The sequence below is a fragment of the Peromyscus maniculatus genome, chromosome 11 (assembly GCF_049852395.1).
Source record: "Peromyscus maniculatus bairdii isolate BWxNUB_F1_BW_parent chromosome 11, HU_Pman_BW_mat_3.1, whole genome shotgun sequence".
Lineage (NCBI taxonomy): Eukaryota > Metazoa > Chordata > Mammalia > Rodentia > Cricetidae > Peromyscus > Peromyscus maniculatus.
The window spans coordinates 79,836,376-79,850,833 of NC_134862.1; the positions used below are offsets into that span (position 1 = coordinate 79,836,376).

Genomic DNA, 14,458 nt, shown 5'->3' on the forward strand with positions numbered 1-14,458 from the left:
CTGTCTTCTGTTTCCCAGAATGCATGCTAGAACCCTAACAGGCAGGATGAGGCTGCTGCTGTCATTTCCTTGGTGTGGGCACTCGGGGGCACCGAAGGGAGTGATCTTAGACCTTCCCTCTCATGCGAGAGTTTCGGGGAAGGACTCAAAGGTTATGTCACCAACAGGGCGTACAGTTTTCCTCTTCCACACGGGGTAAGTTAGGCTGTGAGTGATTTTAATTTTTGCCCAAATGTTCTCCATCCTGCTTACTGTCTCCCTCCATCACTAGCTCTAAGTGGAGGCAGATGGCAAGCTGGGAGAATGAGTGTTGAGGTGTCAACAAAGACTGCTGAAGGAGAAGCTGGCACACCGGCCTCCGATCAACTCATTTCATTTCTGTGGTGGTGGTGGGTTTTTTCTTTCTTTTTCTGTTTTCTTTTCTTTTTTTTTTTCTTTGTTTGTTTTGTTTTTGAGAGAGGGTCTTATTATGTGGCTCTGTCCTGGAACTCACTATGTAGGCCAGGCTGGCCTTGAACTCACAGAGATCTGCTTGTTTTTTCCTCTCCGGGATTTAAGGCATGTACTCCCACACCCAGAATATTAAATTATTATTATTATTATTATTATTATTATTATTATTATTGAATGACCTGAGGTGTTTTGATTACTAAGTCTCTTGGCACTGATGGTAGCTGCTTCCTGTTTAGATGAGGATGGTCAACACTTTGGGGGAACAAGGTCAGAAGAGAGGAAGAGCCTGGGCACTGGAAAGGCTGCCCCATAGGAGCCCGTATTAGAAAGTTGGGGCACTTGTAGCTCAGGTACCTCATTGGAACTGGGCAAGTGTCCTCTGACTTCCACAAGGGAACCACCGTGAGTACTCTTGGGCAAGTACACACACACACACACACACACACACACACACACACACACACACACTCTTAATAGTAATCAATAAAAAACGTAAAAGCATGTCAGTTGTGGTTAATTGCTCAGAGGGAAATGGGCATTCACATCTTACTGAATATCTTGGGAGCAGAGTGAATGAAGGACAGGAGGGTAGAGTCACATTGGTTCTCAGCCTTTACTGTGAAGCTGGACTGAGGAGGGTATGACCCTGAACTAGAGTAAGGTTCCCGCCTGCACCTCGGCTGCTCCAGGGTGGCTCTGTCTGGTTACATAGGGGTAAGGGGTGCCTCTGGGTGAGTCTGGCACAGAATCTCTGACCCTTATAGCCAGAAGTGAGAAGCCCACACTAAAATCTTTCCCTAAGTTGAAATCGTACTCGGGACTTTGAAGATATAGACTCATTAGTTAATAGGATTTTGAAAGTCATTTTAATATCAGAGTAAATTCAGTATGAATAATTACAACTTGACACTAAAAGTGTTCTGAAGTGCTCATTAACCTCAATGGATTCAATTACAAACAAAACACTCAACCTACGCTGGAATGTGTACTTAATTTCTATGACATTTAAATTCACCTTCCGAGCGTAAACTGCCCCATAATAAACAACAGCTGTCTCCTCTACTGGATTGTGGAAGGAAGAACACACCAGAGCGGGTGTTTGTGTTTACAAACTACCGTGCAAGGTCGAAATCGACTACAATCGGCTACAAGCTGTCTAGTAAGGTGGAAATCCACAGCACCGCACTTCAGGGGCGTTTCTTTAAAAACCACAGCAGCACAAGGGGACACTAACAGACTGTGTCTCTGATTTGCAAACCATCTGAAGAAGGGAAGATCCAGAATGAACCATCCTGGAGAGCAGACACTAGCTGTCCACTCCGCCCTCCATGACAGTGGTCTCTGGGGTTCCCGGGCTCACAGAAACGTGAGGATTGGGGGTCTCGGGGGTCTCGGTAAGCTCGCGGAGGGCCTGTGGGTCATTTAATCCCAGGACCACGCGGCTCAGAAGCCCTTTGAGCAGCCGCATCTCCCGAAGCAGGAGGTCCACTTTGGGCTGCAGAGCTTCGCGCGACTGTTCCACGGACGTGGGCAGAGGCGCGCAGACGTGAGGCCCGGCAGTGGGGACGTGGCCCGCGGGGAACTGCAGCCCCGCAAAGGTGCTGTTGGGGACGGAAGTGTCTGACGAAACGGATCTGGACACTGGGGTCTTCCGGAAGGAAAGCGGCTTGTCCCCGGGCGCCAAGGCTGCAGCCTGTGGGGCGGGGGCAGTGGTGGACGCCAGATCCAGGGCAGAGCCTGCAACGCAAGACGTCTGGTCACCCGTGACTGAAATCGTTGCCCCTGGGGGTGTGTGGAGGACTGAGATGGAAAGGTGGGAATACTGGGGGAGGACCACAGGCTTCAGGAAGCAGAGCACCGGCAGTACTGAGCTGTCACTCACCCCGCCCGGGGAGCTGCAGCCAGGGGCTGCGTTTCCGGACACTTCGAGTAGTGGTGGCGGCCTCGCACCAGTACGATTCGAGTTCCTCGGTCTCGGGCTCGGGGACCGTATACTCGGCGACCCAGTCGAAGCGGCGGACCGGCCGGCTGTACTTGTAGAAGGCGAACTGCAGCGGCGTGTCCCGCTTCTGCGGGTGCAGGCGCGTCTCGCAGCGCAGGACCACGCGACCGCGCGCCTCCAGCGGGCTCAGAGTCCTGAGCACCGGTGTCTGGAACAGCTCTGCGGGGAGGGCGGCATGGTGACCGGGATGGTCATTGAGTCCGAGCGAGGAATGATACCCAATCAGGGCCAACCTGTCCACCATCCGGGATCCCACTCTGCCTTTTCCAAGAGGGCTCCTCCCTGACCCAGAGAACAAAAGGGATTGGGAGAAAGAGAAGGGACTGAGAGACTGAGGCCGCGGGGAGAGGTAGGGAGAATGGGGACAGTTTAAAGGGAGGCAGGATCCTGATAGATGCTACAAGTTACATCCTAGCTGGCAATCAGTTGGCATTTTCTAGACTTAAAGGGGGACAGCTGCGGCCTCTCGAGTCATAGTGATACAGCACGCCCTCAGACAGGCAAGAACTCATCACTCCTAAGAGGGATCTCTAGCTAGAAAAAAAAAAAAAAAAAAAAAAAAAAAGCCTACAAAACAGACTGCACAGTGCAGCCTCCTTTTTACCCCTTCTGATTCCAGCCCCAGAATTTCCCAGTGATCGTCTCTCCCACCTTGCACGGTGACAGCCACCTTGGAGGAGAACATGGGCGCACTCTCCACCGGGATGCGCATGGTGCCAGAGCACTGGTAGTGACCGCTGTCGCTAGCTCGCGCCTGTAACACCGTGTAGTTGGTACTAGAATGGAAGTATCTCACGGCCTGGCCATCGTGGTAGTAGTGGAGCTTGTAGACGACTTTGTCGTACCAGCCACGGCAGCGCATCACCAGGGGCTCCCCCTCGAACACTGCAGCGTATGGCACTTGCAGAATTAACCAGTCTGCAACAGACACCGCAGATACTGTTTATACATCAGGGAAAAAAAAAAAAAAAAAAAAAAAAAACCAGCTCTGCAGGGCGTGGAGGCCCACGTCTGTAATCCCAGCACTCCAGGAGACAGAGGCAGAAGGTTCTCTGAGTTCGAGGCCAGCCTGGTCTTACAAAGTTCCAAGACAGCCAGGGCGGTTAACACAGAGAAACCCTGTCTCAAATCAAACCAAACCAAAAGGAGAAAATCCATTTCTGCAGGTTTCCCGTTCTCAGCCTCCCTTACTCCCACCCCCCATTGCTGTTTGCACTTCCGTGGCCACCTAATCCCTTTCCTATTTCCTGGCCTGGCGACTAGCACCTGGGACCCCCACGGTGCAGAAAATGGAACTGGAGGAAGGAAACCAGTACCAGGGAGGCAAGGATGCCTCAGATTTGGTTCCAGCTTCAAAGCGCCTCCTTTCAGAATCCAGCTTAGACCCTGCAGTGTGGCTTCAAGGCCTTCCAGACCTAGACCCCGATAGCCTTTCCTGTGCCCCGTTTCTTTTTCCCCACCCACCTCACCATCTCATTCAACACCAGCTGGGCCCAGCCACACTGAACTGCTCGCAAAATTGGCTCTGTACAGAGCCCAGGGCCCTTGTAAGGCTATTTTCTCCGCTCAAAAGATTCTGCTTCTCAGCTTGAACTGAGGCCTACTTGCCCTGCATGCCTGTGTTTAGGCTTTATCTCCTGCAGGAAACGTCTCTGAGAGCAGCCTTAGGTATCTACTGCAGCACTGTGTCGGTACCCAGTTGCCACCACCACCACCATCACCACCACCCCCACCACCACTACCACCACCACCACCACCTCCACCACCTCCACCATCACCACCATCACCACCATCACCACCATCACCACCATCACCTCCACCTCCACCCCCCCCACCATCACCACCATCACCACCATCACCACCACCCCCACCACCACTACCACCACCACCACCACCTCCACCACCTCCACCATCACCACCATCACCACCATCACCACTATCACCACCATCACCTCCACCCCCCCCATCACCACCATCACCACCATCACCACCATCACCACCATCACCACCATCACCACCACCGCAGATCTTACTACCCTTAGCACATCCTAGATGCCATGTTAGGTATTACACATTTTAAAATTAATTATTCATTCACTCATTTGGAATTTGGTGTATATGTCTGTATCTGTGTGAGTATGTCCTCTTGAGTGCAGTTGCAGGTGCCAGAAAAGACCAGAAGAGAATGCCATATCCCTTGGATCTGGAGTTACAGGTGGTTATGGCCTGATGTGGGTGCCAAGAATCCACCTCCAGTTCTCTGCAAGCGTATGATGTGTACTTAACCACTGAGCCTTCCCTCCAGCCCTGCCTTAGGTATTACAGACTGAACGGGAATCCTGCAGGCCAGGTGTGCTGGTGTATCCCTGTAATCCCAGTACTTGGAAAGCTGAAGCAGGAGGGTTGAAAGTCTGGGCTTCATATGGAAACCCTGTCCCCCTGAAACTTCGCAAGGCACAGTCACAGTTTCTGTGCCCCTCTCAATCTGTCAGTTATGGCCACTGTCTGTGGGCATCCTTGCCTCCACATGGTCTCAAATAGGAAACCTCTCCAAGTATTAAGTGATAAGTTGAACATTAACTTGTGTTCTTCAGATGCTTACTAAAAATTACCGTCTGCGAAGGTAAGACCATCAACCTTCCACAGGAAGCAGCTAATCGTGTATCTTAAGGAGTATGTTTGTATTACTTTTCCTATCCCAGTTGTCTCTGTTTGGTGGTTTTATTTATTTGTTTGTTTTTAACTTGGGATATTATTCACTAAGTAACCCCGGCTGGGCTGCAGATTCCCGGTCATCCTTCTGCCTCTGCTTCCTGCGTGCTGGGATTACATGAGGCACACACCATCACTGCCAGTTTTCTCATCCCTGTTTTGAAACCCTTCCGATCTTTCCAGGGTCAGTTTCTCAGCTGATTCCTGGGTGACCATGCAAGCAACAAAAGCTTGATTAAGTTCTTCGTCCAATTACTCTACCTGCCTGGCTTCCTTTCCTTCCTCCTTCTCTTCCCCTGCCCCCCACCCTCTCTTGTTTCATTCTTTATAAAAAAGACTTTTGAGGCAGAGTATTACTAGACTGCTGAGGCTGGTCTCAAGCTTGTGGCAATTCTCCTGCCTCAGTCTCCAGAATTCGAGATTACAGATATGTACTACCATGCCTGGCTACCGCCCCCCCTTTTTTTCTAACACCACAAATAAGCCAAGACTACACAGAGAAACCCTGCCTCGAAACAAACAAACAAACAAGACCACAAATAATTAGGCTTCATTGTGGCATTGTTTTTCAAACAAAAATTATTTTTAATTGTTTCTCCCCCTTCATCTCCATTCCCCCTCTCTTCCTTGTGCCCTCCCATGTCCAGTCGCCCTTTTCACTATGGATACTTACCTGTTGTACCGATCTCTTGGCATCCCACCCCTCCGTTTCTCAACACCTCTTGTTCCCCTCTCTTGGTCTCCTATCTAATATTATGAAATATACTAGGCCCAGGTTAGTAAGGGAGACCCTGCCTCCAAAAGCAAAACAAACAAGCAAAAAGGACCCTGGTTGGGTGTGGCAGACACAAAGGAATCCTTGTAAATTCAAAGCTAGCCTGGTCTACATAGTGAGTTCCAGGTCAGCCAGGGGTCCTGTATCAAAAAAGAGGAGAGAGAGAGAGAGAGAGGGAGAGGGAGAGAGAGAGAGAGAGACAGAGAGAGAGAGAGAGAAGGAAGAAGGAGGAGGAGGAGGAGGAGGAGGAGGAGGAGGAGGAGGAGGAGGAGGAGAAGGAGAAGGAGAAGGAGAAGGAGAAGGAAGAAGAAGAAGAAGAAGAAGAAGAAGAAGAAGAAGAAGAAGAAGAAGAAGAAGAAGAAGAAGAAGAAGAAGAAGAAGAAGAAAAAGAAAGAGAAGAAAGTTAGGATCCCAGGGAGAGTGCGATTTTTGTTTTTCTGAAACTGGGTCACCTCACTTAATATATTAATAATATTTATTTGTTTCTTGCTCCATCAGGAAGACAAGGGGGAACTTTGGGGCCAGGAAAACTTTACTGTAGGCCTCTGCCCACTGCAAAGACTCAAGGTGGGACTCTGTGGCCTTTTTCTCTTGTCCCGTGAGAACAGCCTGGTGTCTGCCTGGCTAGGAGGGTCAATATCACTAGAAAGAACACTGTGCATTCTTCTCCCTCTGTGTTTGGATCACTCACCATTAGACACAGAGAGGTGGATGGGGTCACTGACGGGTGCTCCACGTGTTTGACATCGATACACTCCCGGTGTGTGCACCTCAATGCTCTTCTTGTGGGAAGGCAGGAGAACATGGCCCAAATACCAGAGCGTTCTAATGGGCCGGAGCTCTAGCAGCAGAGGGTGGTATCCATCACATCGCAGCATCACCCGCTCCCCCTTGAAGATTGTAGTCCAAGGTGGATGTAGAGACAATATGGGCTTCTCCAGAGTAGCTGGGGGTGTGGGGGTGGGGCCATGTGAGGAAGAAAAGTGAGGTGGGGTGTCTGCCCAACAATGAAGCCCGAGGTTGAGAATTCTTGGAAAACACCAGTTTCTGGGACCCAGTCCACATATGAACCCACCCTGGCAACAAAGGAGACCACAGTCATGGGGCTCCAAACAAGGAGTCTATTAATCAGAACCCATTTCCGAGTGTCTATGTACAAGAAGACTTAGTCACCAAGATTGAGCAAGAGTGGCGGAAAAGCACCATCTCAGAACATTCAGGAACTGGACCATGTGCTCCAGGGGAACTTACCAAAACTTGGAAGGGAGATGGAGAAGACTTACCAGCTCGCCCACTGCATGGCACTGTAAAAGCAAGAAAGAAGGGAGGAGGTAAAGAATGTTCTCTCTGACAGCAAAGACTCTTTTTTGAGACAGGGTTTCTCCATGTAGCTTTGGTGCCTGTCCTGGATCTCGCTCTGTAGACCAGGCTTGCCTCGAACTCACAGAGATCCACCTGCCTCTTGCCTCCTGGGTGCTGGATTTAAAGGAGTGCACCACCACTGCCCAGCTAAGACTCTTGATCCCAGCAAAGACTGAATGGTCTCAAAGCCTGTTTTCCTTTGTCCACACCACATCACATGGCTTTGAGAAAGCTACCTCAATTTCATCCCTCCAAAGCAGGTATTGAATCACTTGAAACCTGAAAGGTCTGCATAGTCAGCTCTCTTATCCCACATACCCTGCCCTGATTTACTCTCCTCTCTAAATCCTGCTGACGCCACCTCTGTTCCCAACTCACCCAGGAGCAGGAGGGCTGCAAGTGTCCACATGATGGGTCTGCCTGCAGCGGCTGCAGAAGGTCGGGGGCGCACTGGCGTGGATGAGGGACAGAGGGGGAAAAAGGCAGCCAGTAGCTGATACTAAGGACTAGGAGACGCTGTTGCTTCGCCTCTCCTACTTCCTGAAGATGGTGGAGTAGAGAGAGCAGGACATCACCTGAGTGGGTCACTCGCTTATCCCAAGCACCAGGCGCTGTCCCAGCTACGGGCTCTGAAGCCATGTCCCAGCTCAGTCCAGCCTTGACTTCTATAGGGAGGACCTATAGAGCTGTGCCTTCTACAGCACACACACGAGAGCCATCTAGAACCCCAGGCTCCACCAGGTGCCATCGGTATCTCACTCCCACTCTATCCACCCCCCTGCCCCACCACCCAGTCCTGTTGATGTTCACAAAGCCCATCTTCTTTCTGCTTAATCCCTGAGAGGTCGATGCTGAGTTCCTTGGAACAGAGCTCACATCCTCCCACAAAATGAGTAAACAGAGAGGAATGATTCAACCATCCTGCCATGCCCTGCTGACTTGCTGTTCCCCAGTCAAAAATGTAAGTGCCGTGTATTTTCTCCTCATTCTTTCCTGGAATCTGAAACCCTCAGAAATTGGAAAAGTCCTCCCTTCCCACCGCAAGGGTCTCACCTTATAGCACCTCCACTCACTTGTTCCTTTTTTCTTCCTTCTGCCAGGTCCTAATATCCCTCCCCAGCCATTCTCTAGTCCTGAGGGCTTATGGCCTGGAAGAAAAGTCCCTGCATCAGCCCCTCAGAGTCTTCTCAGATCAGACCTCTCTGCTCTGGTTTTCCTGCACGCTGAGCCACGTGACCACACCTGAGCAATGAGGAGCCTGACTTTTCACTGTAAATACTTAACGAAGTTTCCAACCTGATAGTATGTCTCCCTGAACTCTATCCTGTCCACACCAGCAGCTGTTTAGAACCAGGACATCTGCTTTCCTGGGAACTCTAGCAGGAAGGAGATCAATGATCAGATATGGCCAGCTCTCCAAGATCGCATCTTCCAGTTTTGCAGATCCACCAAGTGTTCCTCTGAGAATTCCCTAGTATTTTAGTGCAATGTGCTTTTCCCTGTTAAAATACAAATGTCTCTGAGGAAAATATGGCCAGTTGTTTTGGATCTTGTTTTGGGAGCAGGATTTGATGGGAGGGAGGGGACAGATATGTAGGTCTGAAAAGTAGGAAGGTATCTGATAAGGTGAGCAGGAATCGGGGAGGGAGAGAACTCGATACAGAGAGCAGAGATGAATGCCCCCTTTAAGTAATGCTCCCATGCTTCATGAACCCTGTCTGCCTCCTCATCTTGGGACCAGTGTGGGACTGTGTTGTGGAATATTATTTTAACTAGGCAAAAATGTGTTATATTTGCTTATGCTGCAGAATGTTACTTTAACTGTGTAAAAGTGTGTTACTTTTGTTTGTGCTACATTTGTTTAATTATGTAAAGGTGTGTTGCATTTGTTTCAACTTGCCTGCCTAAGGCACCTGATTGGTCTAATAAAGACCTGAACGGCCAATAGCTAGGCTGAGAAAGGATCGGTGGGGCTGGCCAGCAGAGAGAATAAATAGGAGAAATCTAGGCTTGAGAGAGAAGAGAATGAGAGGGGAAAAAAAAGAAAAGAAAAGAAGGAGGAGAAAAAGAGAGAAACGCCCAGGGCAAGAAGCCAGGCAGCTGCTAGCCAGCCAGATATAGAGACAGCAAGAAAGTAAGAAAAGCTGAAAAGCCCTGAGGCAAAAAGTAGATAAAGAGAAATAGATTAATGTAAGTTAAAAGAGCTAGCCGAAAACGAGCTTAAGCAAGGCCAAGCATTCATAATTAATAAGAAGTCTCTATGTCGTGATTTGGGAGCTGGTTGGTGGCCCAAAAGAAAAAGCCTGCTACAGAACTCATCCTGTCCTCTGCAGCCTGTCCCCAGGGTCTGACCTCTGCACAGCCCTCTGCCTCTACAGCAAGAGTGCCACACATCTGTCAGCTGTCCTCATAGACTACTCAAGCAGACTTTATTTTGGCTTCTCATAAGCCGGAACAAAGATCTGAGCCTCTTTACCGATTCCAGAAGAAACCTGGTCACACCCAAAATTCCTATACTATATAGTCTTTCTTGAACTCACAGGAATCAGCCACAGAGCTCATTAACCACACAGGTAGTGCTCAGAGTGTGACCTGAAAAGTACCCTGCCCAACACTTGTTTAGTCTATGCTTTCCAAATTTTCCCCAAGTCTTTTTCTCTATGCAGGACCCTCCCCACAAAGATTTTAATTCTTCACTCCTTTGCCCATTGCCAAGTCCTTTAGTATGCAGACAAATACGGAAACTTTTCTTGCTTAGGGTTTTGTTTTTCCTTTTGAAGGAAAACATCCTGCTCAGCCTAGTCTCAAACTCGAAAGTGAGCTGAGGCGTTCCTCTTTTCCTCAGCCATCTACTGGTGGGGGCAACAGGCATGCATCCCCACACTGGGTTTGAGCAATTCTTTGAAGTCTGCCACAGCATAACTTCCTGGCAAGATGTGCCATTATTTGGTAAGGACTGTGGCAAGTAGAATGCTCTCAGAGAGGATGTGGGGTAATGAGAAAGGCTCACATTTAGTGAGGGCGCCAGTGTGCGACAGATACCATGTTAATGCTTCGCAGATATGGAAATTCACTTCGTTCATTCCTCACAGGGGGCCTCAAGGGAGGGCTTAGTACTCGTTCTGTTTTCCGTGTAAGGAAACTGAGGTGACCGAAACCAGGGAAGCTTGAGGAGAAGCTCACTCCAAAATCTGTTCTCAAGTTAGTCTATCATTAGGTATCCACGATGCTGCACAGAGAAGCACTGTTTTCAGTCTTTGTAAGTCTCCTCTCTTATTTCCTTATTTTCCTACTGTTAATCCACACCGCCATTCTTCTCCCCTACATATTGGCCCCTACCATACAATATTTAATGTATGTTGGGGTGATATATTGTGTACCCCAATATATTGTGTACCCTAATAAACTTATCTGGGGATCAGAAGACAGAGCCAGCTGCTAGATTAGACATAGGGACAAGAGAGTGGTGGCATACACACTTAATCCTATCACTCGGGAGGCAGAGATCCATCTGGATCTCTCTGAGTTCAAGGCCACACTGGAAACAGAGCCAGGCATGGTGGCACGCACCTTTAATCCCAGCACTTGAGATCTTACGCCTTTGCTAACAAGTATTTGGGAAGCACACACACCATTAATCCCAGCACTAGGAAGGAAGGAAGATGGCAGGGCACAGAAAGGTATATAAGGTATGAGTAAACAGGAAGTCTCGTTTCGGAGGCTGAGGAGTTGGTAAGGTGAGGTTGGCTGTGGCTTGTTCTGTTTCTCTGATCTTTCAGCTTTCACTCCAATATCTGGCTCTGGGTTTCTATTAAAAAAAGTCTGTTTAGCAGTTCATGTTACAGAATGTTCCTTTATATGTACATATATATGTGTAGGTATATATTCTATTTTTTATGTTTAAGTGTGGCTTGTCTGCATGTATGGCTGTGCACCATGTGCATGCCTGGTGCCTGCAGAGGCCAGAAGAGGGTGTCAGATCCCCTGGAACTAAAGTTACAGATGGTTGTGATCCACCATGTGAGTGCTGGGAATTGAACCTAGGTCCCCTGGAAGAGCAGTCAGTGCTCTTAACCACTAAGCTATCTCTCCAGCCCCGCTCCAGGTTTATGTACTGAATCTTAGGAAATATTTAGCATTATTAATTTACATAAATGGTGTGTTCTAAATGTTGTTTTTCTTTATTTAAAATTAATTCCATGTAAAATTCATTCATATTGCTCTACATGCATCATGGTTATTGATTCATGATTCCACTAAGTGGTACCTGTCCACTCCCTAGTGCCCTGGTTGCTTCCCAATTCCCCACTACTATAAACAATACTACAGTGAACTTCTTTGGTGCATCCTATGAGGGCCGAGTGAAAGAAACAGAACTTAGGAACCTTAAAAATAAATCGACACATAGTTCTTATGCCTTCTACCCTCAGATCCTTCCTGGAAATCTCCTCACAGACTCACCCAGAAGCAGGGCTCTTAGTTGATTCAAGATCTAGCCAAGTTGACCATCAAGATGAATCGTCACACCCTTGAAGGGGCTAGGCACCACCGTAAGAGTCATTTTACCATCACTGTGACCCTCCTCCTCTGTTTCTTTGTAGTATATCAAAGATGATCATGTGTATGTTTGTCGTAAATTATTTCAGGCTACATTGTAGAAAATAAAGAGCACAAAAAGAGACCACGGTGGGAACACAACTATACATAATTCAGGATAACGTGGTAGAATATTCATCCACTGAGGCCATTATAACGTGATGTTATTAATTCATCAACATAATTTGTCAGGCTAGCTCTCATCATTTGAGAATGGACAATAGTAGTCCAAGCATAGAGCAAAGGGTGGGACACTGATTAAAGTCTCAGGGAAGTAAGTGTTGGATAAATAGCTGTAATCCTCGCAGAGATTAGCATCACTAAAGAGAAACTGAACACATTGCACCAAGATAGTAGAGAATGCGCTGTAGGGAGAGATTTCTTGAGTGCCTGAAGAAAAAGGACCTAAAAAGAAAAGTTCCTGGGACCATGCTGGAAAAGGCCTGTGTAGGGAAGTGTTATTATAGATTGAGTCTCCCATGCAATCATGTAAAAGGAAGCCTGACTACCTTCCAGCTCTCAGCAGAACTTAGTACTGTCTGCATGGTGCTGGTCTTGCAGGCATGCAGTTACAGGGGTCATGAAGGCTTGAATTGAGTTTCCAGATACATTGAAGCAAGGCAGTATGTACCAGGCACAGTCACATTCCCTGTAGACAGCCCCTGAGCAGACTGTGTATAAAGCTATGAAGGTGAAGTCCAATTGTAATGGAGACCTCAGGATGTTAGAGACACCAGATGTGGAACATCTGCCAAGAGAAGCTGCAGGCACCAAGTGGAACTGGCCAAAGAGAGAGCCCATGTGTGTTGCAGGTATCGGGACCATAGGGGCAGGGCTGCCAAAGCCCATTGAGGCTCACATTACGCCTCTACATACTCTGGATGCTGGACATGGAGTGTGGGGGTTTAAATGAGATGTTCCCCACAGTCTGGGCATTTGAATACTTGGACCCTAGTGGGTAGTTGTCTGGGGAGACTTAGGAGGTATGGTCTTGCTGGAGGATGTATGTCACTGGGGCAGGCTTTGATGTTCAAAAGACTCATGATGTTTTGACCTCACTCTCTCTGTTTCCTGCTGATCTCTCAGCTAGTCCTGCCAAGATGGCTGTGACTGCTCCCGTGTAGCACAAATTGTTAGAAGGTCTTATTAATAAAAACAAACCTAGAGCCAGTCATTGGGGTGAATACTGGAAGATCAGAGAAGCAGAACAAGGTATAGCTTCCTCTCTAGTGCCTCAGTTGATCCTGTTTCCTCAGACTGGAAGACTCTCAGTCCTCATCCAGAATAAATCTCAGCTGAAGTGCCTGAAAGCTTAACTAAGGCTCTAGTTCCTGGTTTTCATGCCTTAAATACCTTTCTACTCCTGCCATCACTTCCTGGGATTAAAGGCATGTGTCACCATGTCTGGCTGTTTCTAGTGTGGCTTTGAACTCACAGAGATCCAGGCGGATCTCTGCCTCTGGAATGCTAGGATTAAAGGTGTGTAATACCACTGCCTAACCTCTATGTTTAATATTGTGGCTGTCCTGTTCTCTGACCCCAGATAAGTTTATTAGGGTGCACAATATTTGGGGGAACACAATACCACCACACTCCCGTGCTTCCCTGCAGTGATATGCTGGACTCTTATTCCTCTAGAACCACAGCCCCAAATAAGCCCTTTATTCTGGAAGTTGCCTTGGTCAGAATGTTTTATCACAGCAATAGGAAAGTAAGTGAGACGTGGAGCTACAGGACTTAGCATTTGCTCCACTGGGTTTCAGTCATTCTTGGGTCCAGTCTTTCCCAGCTTCCTCGTTTTGGAATGTGAATGTCTATTATGTGTCATCATCTTTTGGAATTTGTTCTTCAGGGGTTCATGGCTAAGTGTTTGCTTTGAGTCTCAAATGAGACTTGAGACTTTTGAATAGTGTCGGGACTATTAAAACTACAGAGACTTTTGAAATTAGACTGAATTTACTTTGCATTATGAGATGGCCTTTGGGGCCAGGAATGAAATGTTAGGACTTGACCTCATAGGCTCATGTTTTGAATTTACGGTGCTTACATTTGGCACCGTGTTGCAGGTTGTGGAGACTCTTAAGAGGAGGAGCCTACCTGGCAGAACTAAATTACAGCAGATAGGCTTTTGCAGGCTATACCTGCCCCCAGTTCTGGCCATGACTTTTTCTTTCTTGCCTACCAAGATGTGAACACACACTGTTACCATCAGGGACTGCTGGTCATGGTGCTGTGCTTCCCTGTTGTGATGGACAGCAGTCCTCTGAAACTGTGAGCCAAGATAAACCTTCCTTAACTTATTTCTGCCATTCATTTTGGTCAAAGTGTGCAAAAGCAACTGCTTCACTAGCTTTGGGGCATTCTTCTGTAGAGATAGATGATGATTCTAATCATGAGAACTCTGTCCTCATTATGAAATCACCTACTAAAGGTTCAACTAGCTCATGCCATCACCTTAGGGATTAATATTTCAACATGCGGGGGAGGGCAGTGCTGAGAGATAGCTCAGGGCTAAGAGTGCTTGCTACTCTTCCAGAGGACAGGCGTTCAGTTCCCAG

At 48.1% G+C, this 14,458-nt stretch overlaps 1 protein-coding gene across 2 annotated transcripts; it reads right to left on the bottom strand.

The window, feature by feature from the left end:
- Positions 1-1,300: 1,300 nt before the first annotated feature.
- On the bottom strand, positions 1,301-8,784 carry Fcrlb (Fc receptor like B). 2 transcript variants are annotated; one of them, XM_076547948.1, is made up of 8 exons: positions 8,601-8,784; positions 8,358-8,452; positions 7,683-7,844; positions 7,226-7,246; positions 6,634-6,888; positions 3,107-3,373; positions 2,336-2,614; positions 1,301-2,190 (listed from the first exon to the last, which is right to left on the bottom strand). In XM_076547948.1, exons 3-8 carry the CDS (start codon positions 7,711-7,713, stop codon positions 1,760-1,762), a joined length of 1,284 nt encoding a protein of 427 aa, XP_076404063.1. In that variant the 5' UTR covers positions 7,714-7,844; positions 8,358-8,452; positions 8,601-8,784; the 3' UTR covers positions 1,301-1,759. The 2 variants fall into 2 exon arrangements, with proteins under 2 accessions (XP_076404063.1, XP_015843393.2); XM_015987907.3 differs by lacking the exon at positions 8,601-8,784 and having other exon boundaries at positions 7,683-7,754; positions 8,358-8,575.
- Between the last annotated feature and the right edge of the window lie 5,674 nt (positions 8,785-14,458).

Excerpts from the sequence above, each read along its gene's own strand:
- Fcrlb (XM_076547948.1), bottom strand. The coding sequence starts at position 7,713 with ATGTGGACACTTGCAGCCCTCCTGCTCCTGG. Across the intron at positions 6,889-7,225 it reads GCCATGCAGTGGGCGAGCTG|CTACTCTGGAGAAGCCCATA; the intron begins GTAAGTCTTCTC and ends CCACACCCCCAG. Across the intron at positions 2,191-2,335 it reads GCTGCAGCTCCCCGGGCGGG|GCTCTGCCCTGGATCTGGCG; the intron begins GTGAGTGACAGC and ends CTTGCGTTGCAG.